Source organism: Saprolegnia diclina, assembly GCF_000281045.1.
Source record: "Saprolegnia diclina VS20 unplaced genomic scaffold supercont1.63, whole genome shotgun sequence".
In the NCBI taxonomy this organism is placed as follows: Eukaryota; Oomycota; class Saprolegniomycetes; order Saprolegniales; family Saprolegniaceae; genus Saprolegnia; species Saprolegnia diclina.
The window spans coordinates 100,545-110,339 of NW_008246130.1; the positions used below are offsets into that span (position 1 = coordinate 100,545).

The 9,795-nt window shown below is 59.4% G+C and overlaps 3 protein-coding genes across 3 annotated transcripts; 2 read left to right on the forward strand and 1 right to left on the reverse strand.

Annotated features, from left to right (window-relative positions):
- Positions 1 to 311: 311 nt before the first annotated feature.
- On the reverse strand, positions 312 to 2,009 carry SDRG_13764 (hypothetical protein). Its single transcript, XM_008619862.1, has one exon. The coding sequence runs from the start codon at positions 1,994 to 1,996 to the stop codon at positions 356 to 358; it is 1,641 nt and encodes a 546-aa protein (XP_008618084.1). The 5' UTR covers positions 1,997 to 2,009; the 3' UTR covers positions 312 to 355.
- Positions 2,010 to 3,268: 1,259 nt separating this feature from the next.
- On the forward strand, positions 3,269 to 6,099 carry SDRG_13765 (hypothetical protein; the record flags this gene model as incomplete). Its single annotated transcript, XM_008619863.1, has 2 exons — positions 3,269 to 5,998; positions 6,046 to 6,099. The coding sequence occupies 2 exons, from the start codon at positions 3,269 to 3,271 to the stop codon at positions 6,097 to 6,099; spliced, it is 2,784 nt and encodes a 927-aa protein (XP_008618085.1).
- A 679-nt stretch (positions 6,100 to 6,778) lies between these two features.
- SDRG_13766 (hypothetical protein) lies at positions 6,779 to 8,846 on the forward strand. Its single transcript, XM_008619864.1, has 3 exons — positions 6,779 to 8,126; positions 8,174 to 8,335; positions 8,396 to 8,846. Exons 1-3 carry the CDS (start codon positions 6,828 to 6,830, stop codon positions 8,798 to 8,800), a joined length of 1,866 nt encoding a protein of 621 aa, XP_008618086.1. The 5' UTR covers positions 6,779 to 6,827; the 3' UTR covers positions 8,801 to 8,846.
- Positions 8,847 to 9,795: the final 949 nt, after the last annotated feature.

Here is a 9,795-nt window from a genome sequence, read left to right on the forward strand (position 1 = left end):
CGGCTTTTTATTCCTCTCCAGGAGGAGGACCGGAATGCATTCAACAGCCGTTGGATGGTTGACGCCGAACGGTATGGTAGTACAGTCTACTCAATGCAATCGATGCAATGTCAGAAACTGTAGCCTGGTGATAAGGACCGCGGTTAGCTCATCCGAGACAAACAGTGAGGACACTACGACTTGATGCCAGCTCGCGCACCCCGTGCGATGCGTTAAAAGGAAAGCAGTCATGGCAACCGCGACCACGGAGCGGCGAGGACCGATATGAAGCCCAACTACCAACGCGCCTGTAGAACCTTGTCCTTCAGTAAGTTGGTACAGACTGTAGTGCAGTCAACTTCACGGAGGCGCCGTGTTATCGCAGCAACAGCTGGTGAAAAAAGGTCTCGGGGGCAAACTCACTCAAATCATCGTCGTCGTGCTGAGACTGGAACGCCGCGCCGACGGGCGGGAGGTCGACGTCGTGGACAAACGACGTGCCAATCCCTTGCGCCGCGGCCACCGAACAAATTCTCTCGACGTCGTACAATGTCCACGCATCATTGTACACGTTGATGTCGATCGCGAGCAGCGGGCTGGCTTCCTTGGCTTGCAACAGGCGTCCGACGTGATCGAGTGTCATCCCTGCGTACGAGAGATCGAGCCACTCGAGGCTTGGGAGGCCGTGGCGCACGCACGCCGCCCATGCGAGGACGCCCGCGATCTGTAGCCGATTGCAGAGCAAATCGAGCTTTTGGAGGTACCAACAGTGCGGCAAAACGCTGGCCAGTAGCAGCATCCCGTCGTCTCCGATCGCATTGTTGCTCAGGTTAAGTTCGCGAAGACACTTCCAGCGGGGCAGCGCCCGTGCCAATAGACCCGCGCCGTCGTCGCCGAGGTGGTTGTCGGCCAAGTGCAGCGCCTTAATCGCAGTCTGCTGGAGCGCTTCGAGGATGTCGTGGAGGCCGTACGCGTGCAAGTTGGTCTGGCTCAAGTTGAGGTACACGAGGCTCGAATACTGCTGGAGCGTCGCCTTGAAAAACATCGAGAGCGTTTCGATGCGCGCGATCTGGAGGTGCGTGAGGCACTTGGACGCGCGATGGGCGGGGACAAAGGACGACGCGTGTCGGTGGAATTGCCCGCCATGACTGGACCGCGTCGACCGCAAGATGCAAATATACCGCGGGCAGTGGGCCAGCACCTGGTCGACAAACCGCTCGCAGTGGTCGGCCTCGAGGACCGCGAGGGTGCGGCACGCGTCGGCCGCATGGAACCAATCGTTGTAGAGAATTTCCGACGCGAGCTCGAGGCGCGCGAGCTTGAAGTGCGCGATGGGATGATGGGCAAAAATCGCGCCGAGGCGAATGACCGCCGCGGGCGGCAGGCGCTTGACGTGCATGGGCTGCCGCTGGCGTAAATGCCACTCGTGCTCGTCGCCTTCGATCGCGAGGTGCGTGATGCGTGCGCAGGCGAGGACGATATCCAGGCAGCTTAGTAGCGTCGCGGGCCCGCCGTGCCACACAATACGGACGCGGCGCAGCGTTCGACTCGCCAGCATGAGATGCCCCACGCGGTCCAGCTGTCGCTGGCCAATGTCGCCGACCACGATTTCGTACAGGCGCGAGAAAGACACGAGCGAGAGGATTCGGGCGGGCACGCGATCCATTAGCGCCCACGAGATGAGGCCGGACGACGATGCCAAGCAGCGCTCCAGCACGTCGATCGAGGTGGCAGCGTCGGGTATGCGCAGCTTCCCAACGAGCTGCCATGCGCGTTGAACGTGGTTGGTGCTCTCGGTGGCGATCGCTGGTAGGTCCAAGATGGGCCACAGCCGACGGCGGGGCACGCGGCGGGCCAGCTCCGCGAGGCTCTGCATCGGCGGGCTGCAGAGCGCGCGGGGCAGCGCCGCCAGGAGTGCGAAGGCCGTCGACGTGTCGGCTACGAACTGAAGGATGAGGTGCATGACGTCGGCCGGCGGCGTCATGGACGGACGGGACGATGGGCGGCGCTCCGACATGCGACCAGCTTGTAATCTACCGGTATAGCGGAATCTGTGATGATGTGACCTTTGGCCAATCACAGCGCGTGGCGCCATTTCCAGCATGTTTCTGTGATCGATCGGAGAAAGGCCATGTGACCGTCCGTCAAGGGAATAGTTAATCCCTTGCCGTCCGTGCACAGCTGGTCCGAGCTGTCCGGGCACGTGGACTTTTTGTATTTGATGATGTGCTAGTATCGGGACCAAGGGGACCAAGGCCATGTTTCCATGCGTCTTCGGATGTGAAACGATGGGCGTGGCGCATGACATTTCGCATCGTGCTTCGTGGTTGTTCTTCATGCGCAGCCTCGCTTTTCTCCCCGTCAGCCTCCAGCGTCAAACAATACGCGTGAACCTCTCAATGCTCAGTCAAGAAGGGGTGTTCATGTCGATTTCTTTTAGTCTAGCGGTCTCGACTCTGGGATACCACCAAGTACTGTAGATCCGGGTTTAAGTCCCAGAGCAGAGAGAGCCCCACTCTCTGATTTGGTCGAAGCGCCCGCGCGACTGCTACGAGGTGACAACGCGCATAGGTATCATCGTCAGTTGAAGGGCATCGTCCGTTTACGCATACAGAATTCGGATGTACATTGATAGAAGGGTTTTGGATCGAGGCGAGAGAAAGCTATCCTAAAACACGACCAGCAGTTGGAATTTCAATGTCTTTTCTGCAGACTTGGTTCTTATTGCGTCGTTGCAGCTTTCACAATGGCGAGCATGCTCAGGCGGCAATGCGCGTAATGCCTTCATTTCTGCCAGGACCTCGGGTGAGGTCAGGCGGGTTGCTTGCTTAGGAGTCGAGATCTAGAATGCTAACTCCACGACGGCTTGCAAGATACGCCCTTGCGCAAAACACCCATTTTATTCGTCAATGGCACCTGGCACGATTGCATCGACGCCTAGTACGGACACGAACTCTAGACTGCGGCTTCCTGGGAGCTTACATATCTAGAGATGCACGCTTGCTTTCGACGGGCTCAACCCTGGACTCACCTGTCGCTTTGGCTGCACGCCGAGGGAGGCGGGCGGTGCGCAGTTAAGGCAAGAGGAAGAAGAATGGATTCTTGGAGAACGTGGAATATGTCAACCTGGCAAAGAAGCATGCAAAGCGAGCTCCTGAAAATTCCATGCTTGCACAATGGCAGGCCCAACAGTCGAATCGAACATTATTGCCTACCAAACAACCAATCAACGCGGCGGTCTCTCGATCTTCCGAGCGAGAACGGTCACATTGCGAAAATCGTAGCCGGGATGACTGGCCAACGCAAGGGCTCTCGAAAGACAAAGCAGTCGACCCACCACGCTCCGACCGGCAAGGAGCAGTTTGAAGAGGCCGTTGAGCTTCTCCGCAGCGCAACCAGACACCCGTCGGCTCCGTGGCTTACGTTCGAGATGCCGCATCACGTCGAGCCGCTTCTGCGCGTCGGTACGATGGACGAGTGGCTGGGTTGGCCGCTCTGCAAGTACCAAGCCCACCAGGTTATGTGCGCGAACCCAACATCGGAAGACGGCGTCGCCGTCGTCCCGGCAGCGCATCTCGCATTTGAGAGCGCTGATTGGCACCAGATGTTGGACGCGGCGTGCCAGCACCTCACGGCCAAGTTTGCTTCTCAAAACGCCGTCTCGCTCGAGCTCTCGCACTTGGTACTCGATAGCAAAGGGTCGGCCGCCAGCCTCGTGCCGGCGCGTCGCCCCGCGCATAGCATGGGGACCATGTATCTGCTACTACCGTCTCATTACAAGGGTGGCGGCATGACGCTGCTGAATGATGGCTCCAAGCACACGTGGAAGCACGACGCCTTTCTCACGCGACTGCACTGTCTGGCGCAGGCGACAGCAACAACAATCTTTGTCGACCCGATAACGCACGGCACACGGGTGCTCTTGGTGTACCATCTCCTCAACGCATCACATTCGACGCACTTCAAGGACGCGGTCGCCAAGCTCTCGGCGGCGGCATCCTCCATGTCGTTTCAAGTGGGCGCGCTCGGGCTTTCGCAACCCAACCCAAAGCTGTCGCTCGAGACCCTCTTGCCGGTCGAACTCGACTTTGTGCAGGCATTGCGCGCGTCCGGCGACTACGATGTGGTCCTCGCCGAGCACCCTATTTACGTCAACTTTACGGGGACGTACGACATACGACTCGCGGGGAAAAAGCAAAAGACCGATGCTTGGAAGCCGGGGCACAAGGGGTACGGTCCACGCATCCATCGCTTCCAAGCTCTGCCTGGTGCCCCGCTGCCCGACGCCATCGCGGCGGGCGTCCAGGATCTTGAGGTGGAGGTGCGCCTCTTCGAGAAGAGCCCGCTGCATTATGACAACTACCAAGGGACGCGGTATGCAATCGTGTTTTGGCCAAAGTGCAGGCGTTTGGACTGCGCGAGCCTCGCCGATGCCGTCAACGCTTTGCTGCATGCGGCTCAGCAGCCGTGTCCGTCGCCTAATGCACTCTTGGGTCAACGGTCGGTCATCGCGCTCGCCGACGCTCTCTTGGCTCGGTTGGGTCGTTCGGACGAGGTGGCGCGGCCCACATATGCACAGAGTCTCACAACGTACGGCGCCGCGCTCATCCTCTTGCGACATCTACCGACGGTCCAGCGCCTCGTGGGCAAAATTCTCCGCAGTGGGACGTCAAGCACATGCTTCGAAAAGGTCGCGTCCATGCTCTTCAAGCTCCTCGCTGCCTTTGGTTGGGAACCACTCTCAGAGGCACTGCACACAATGATGCGTCGGTGGGCTGCCACGTCATGTGGGCTCCAGCGGTGCTACCAACTCGTGGCGCGCTGGGCCGGTGCAGCCCCGTCGCCGCTCGGGCTCAAACAACCGTTCGCTGTCGAGCTGATCGTCTCGCTCTGGTCGACGATTGCGGCCAAGTTCGAGCATGCTCTCGACCAAGAAGACGACGAGACATCTGCGAAGGACGCCCGCATCGTCTTTGCGTCGAGTTTGTCTCTGGAGCTCTACGTCACGCATCCCAAACGCGTGCGCGAACGTTGGCTCGCCAATAGCCTTCCCGACCGCGCCGTGGCCATAGTCGCTTCGTTCCTTGGTCCGATCCCGACGTTGCGCGAGCTCGTTTTGGGGAGCGCCTTTGACCCGCTAATCGACATGCCACCGGGCTTTGCAGCGACATTGCGACCCGGCAGCGCTGACCACGTCGACAAGCACGTGTACACTGACTCGATTCTGCACGTCTTTTTCCACGCCGACATCGACACCATCGACCACAGCTTGGACACACAGGCGATCGCGGCGCTTTTGGCGATCGCGGCAACCGTCCAAAAAGTTGCTGTCGTACTCGACCGGCTTTCGGCGGGTCGGCGGTTGGCACTCGCGCCGGCCATCTACCGTTTTGCGCGGCACTGGCCCCACTTGGCCTCGGAAAATGTACTTCGCCACTGCTCTCGCGTGCTCCTGCGCAATGCCACCAACAACGTCGCGATGCGCATCTTCAACGGCACCGGCCACGTGCGCCAGGCGCCGGTGCAGAACGCCGTCGCAGCGATCTCGTTCTTTGCGACCTATGATCGCAGCAACCTCCACGCCTTTACCGAGAAATGGCTGTGCACCGTCGAGCCCCATGCGATCGGCGATGTGGTGATCAAACTGCACGTCGCGGGGCCGGCCGAAACAGACTTGATCGCTCGACTGGCACACGTGTACTTGGATGCCGTCAGCGGGGACGGCGCGCGACTCACCGACTATGCGCTGCTGGAGATCGATGTCCCGCCTTGCTGCGAGTCGTGCACCGCCTTTGAAGCGTACCTGCGCGACCCGCTTCGCATTACCTTCAACTTTGGCGACTGGAAGGCGTGCAATCATATTCTCGCCATCATTCTGTCCCACCCGCTGCAACTCGAGGTGCAAGACACCGCGTCACCGTCCCACGACGACAGCTTTTGGTGCGAGCACGACCCGTACGACCAAGTCGCGGCCGTCTTTGCTCGAAAAGTGCGCCAGCCGGGACAGGCCACACCGGCGGTGCTGCGCATGCACGCGCGCCCAACCATTGGAAGGAGAAAACGAAGCACATCACGACGATCGTCAAGGCCATCGAGACCGACAACCAAGCGTCTCGCTAACAGCACCAATACAGAGTGTGTGAACGACCATAGACTGAATGAATCCCAGGGTCACGAGCATTAGTGCGGGACGAGGCTTCTGTCCTGCAAGCGTTGATCAAAGGTAGAGCGAGGATGAGTCTGGCCATGTCCTACGCAGGCTCTCTAACCCAGTACTAAAGACCGCACACGTGGACATGCTACACGCCAAGCAACACCACGTTGGAATTTGGTTGGAAACGGGGGCCGTAATAGGCGCATTCGACGGGCCGCGCCCTGTCGACAAGGTACTGCAAGTGGACCGACCTTGGCCGGCGAACGGCGCGCAGACAACGCCGCTGGCGACACGTGAGACGCTCGTCTCTGATTCGTTTCGCCCACGAATCTCACGGCGCATGGCTGAACGACGCCTCGCTTCACATCGCTTCCGCCATGTTCTAGCGTGCAATGCGCTCGCCATGATGGCGACGTTCTCCATCGTCGTGCGCTCTGCTCTATAAGCCGCTTAAGTCTCTATGTGTCATCGAGCGTAGGAAGGAAGGATGTCCCCAACGTCCATGGGCGTTTCGGCCATGACGTGGCAATGGGGCTGGGCAGGATGCATCAACAACCAAGATCCCAAGTTCAATCTGCGCACGTGACGATCGCGCCTCACGCGTGGCAATGTCACGGAATTTTGGCCAATCAAAAGCCAGGTTCGAAAATCCTCGGCAAAAAGCGTATTTTCGGATTCGTCAACAAGCAGCAGGATGAGCAGCAGCTACCCGAACGGTGTCCGCGAGTGCTGGGGCGACTACCGCGACGAAGAGGACCTCGAAGTCCCGACGCAGGCGCTCTACCAGCACCAGAAGAAGCTGCCGAACCTGCCCGTGCCCACGCTCGAGGCCACGTGCGCGCTCTACCTGCAGACGGTCCGCCCGCTCGCGACCGACGCTGAGTTTGCCGCAACCAAGAAGGCGGTCCAGGCCTTCCTCGACAGCCCGCTCGGGCCGACGCTCCAGCAGCGCCTCCTCGAGCGCGCGACGTCGCGCCCCAACACGTCGTACCTCGCCGAATGGTGGAACAAGCTCGGCTACCTCGAAGTCCGCGACCCGGTCGTCTTTTACGTGAGCTACTTTTTCCACTTTAGCGACGCGGCGCACGCGCTGCAGCGGTCGCAGGTCGGCCGCGCCGCGAGCCTCCTCGTCGCGACCATGGCGTTCCGCAACCAGGTCGCGTCGGGCACGCGGCCGCCCGAGGTGCTCGGCCGTGGCAAGACGCCGCTCTGCGCGACCGCGTACAAGTATATGTTTAACGCGTGCCGGATTCCGCATCGCAACGCCGACTCGTACCGCATTTACGACCCGAGCTTGCACCATCACATTGTGGTCTTGCGCAACAACAAGTACTTCAAGGTGCAGCAGACGTCGACGCCGCTCACGTTTCTGCAATGGACCAACGCCCTCGACAAGATCATTGCGATCGCTGGCGGCAAAGAGTCGTCGATCGGCGTGCTCTCGTCGCAAGACCGCGACGTGTGGGCCGACGGCCGTGACCAGCTCCTCGTCGACGGCAACGAAGCGTCGCTCAAGGACATCGAGTCGGCGGTCGTCGTGCTCTGCCTCGACGACGAGACGCCGGTCTCACGCACGGAGGTCGCGCGCGGTCTTTGGCACGGCAACGGCCGCAACCGCTTCTACGACAAGACGATCCAGCTCATCGTGTACGAGAACGGCAAGGCTGGCATCCTCGCCGAACACTCGATGCTGGATGGGATGGCCATGAGCGTCTACGCGGACTTTATGCTCAGCGGCCTCCGCAACGGAACCATCGACCTCGGCGACCTGACGACGCCGCACGGCGCGCTCCAAGTGCCCGCGGTCACGCAGCTGCCGTTCAACATTACGCGGGCGACGCTGCGCAACATTGCGCTGGCCGAGCACAGCTTTGATCTGCTTGTCGCCGACCACGAAGTGCACGTCGAGTCGTTCTTCGGCTATGGCAACGGTCTCATGAAGACCTTCAAGTGCAGCCCGGACGCGTATGTGCAGATGGCCATTCAGCTCGCGGTATGCCTATTTATTGGAAAGTTGACGCGATGCTTATTCTGGCGTAGGCGCGCAAGTACTGGGGCAAGGACGTTGGCACGTACGAAGCGTCGCAGGTGCGCCCGTACCTCCACGGCCGCACCGAAACGACGCGCAGCTGCTCGATCGCGAGCAAGGCATTTGTCGACGCGATGGTCACCTCGGCGCCGCTCGAGCGCATCGGCGACAAGGTATGTCATGCTGACAGTACATAAATGACGACGCAGCGTGACATGCTTTCACAAACGTAGGCGACGGCCTGTCGCAACGCGTGTGCCTCGCACGTGCAGTACATGAAGCTCGCGGCGCAGTCCAAGGGCGTCGACCGTCACTTTCTTGGTCTTCGCATGCTGTTGCAGCCGGGCGAGACCGCTGCAATCTTTGAGGACCCGCTCTTCGCGCGTTCCAAGTACTGGCAGATCTCGACGAGCCACTTGACGCACGAGCTCTTTGACGGCTGGGGCTGGGGCGAGGTGGTGGCCGACGGCGTCGGCATCGCGTACAGCATCAAGAAGAACTCGGTGCACTTCAACATTGCGTGTCGCAAGACGATTCCGCTCTCGATGGCGCGCGCGTTCGGCCACTTGCTCGAAGAGAGCCTCCTCGAGATGCGCCACGTGTTTGAAGCCGAGACGCCGCCGCTGGCCAAGCTCTAAGCAGCGAGGCTCTTTCTAATGCAACTGTTTGGTTTTGTATCTTCGGCGCAACGGCAGTCATTGGGCGTTGGAGGGTCAATAGCTGCTCGCTCGCTTTGTTGGATAGCATGTCTACATGCGGGCTTGCACTCCTATGTCGGGTGGGCCGAGTACAGGAGCCTGCACACGATCTCGCGCGACCTATGACTCGGTCCACCACGAGATCGATCTTTCCGAACGTAGCTCAGTCCCGACGACCAAGTGCCAACTCCCACGCATTCAGGCGTGCAGCGCTATGTATGCAAGTCTTTGCACTAATGAAGATAACGCAGAACACGTTCATACATATAACAGGCCCCGTGCGGGGTGAGCTCAACGGTGTTTGCAGTGACGGCGCTTGCTGGCTTGCTGCAGTCTGGCTTGCTGCAGTCTTCGCGGGCTTCTGAAATCGCACCTAATCGGAACGTTGTGTGATTTTTTTAACCCGTTCGGACGTGAAAAGTTTCCATACGTTTCTATATTAAGAATAGACTTGATTTCAGTTTTTTTTTTCTAACCCCGAGAATCTCGGGGTTAGAGAGAGCAAATTGCAATATTTGTTTAGCTCAAAAGGCTATTTTTAATGAGTTTTAGTCCCCAGGACTAAAAATCTCGGGGTTAGAGGAGCCAATCAGAAAATTCGGCGACAGTGACTCACACTTTTGAGTCTATGGTCCCATGCCCGCGCCGCCACAATGGACCAATGGGAACGATGTACATTCCCTTAGGTAAGTACAGAAGTGAAATGGGAAATGACTACTCATTAGCCCTCACGCAACGGAACATAGTCTCGTTTGCGACATCCGAATTCCATACTCGGACGCACCGATGCCAACGATTGCGGAACTCGAGCGACACCGTGGCAAGGCCAAGGCGACCGACAAGCCGGCTAAAGTCGCCGTGGCTGAGGCCAGCGTGCCTGCTACCGCTTCACCCGCTGCCTTTTGCGACATCGTGGAGAGCCGAACGAAGTTTCC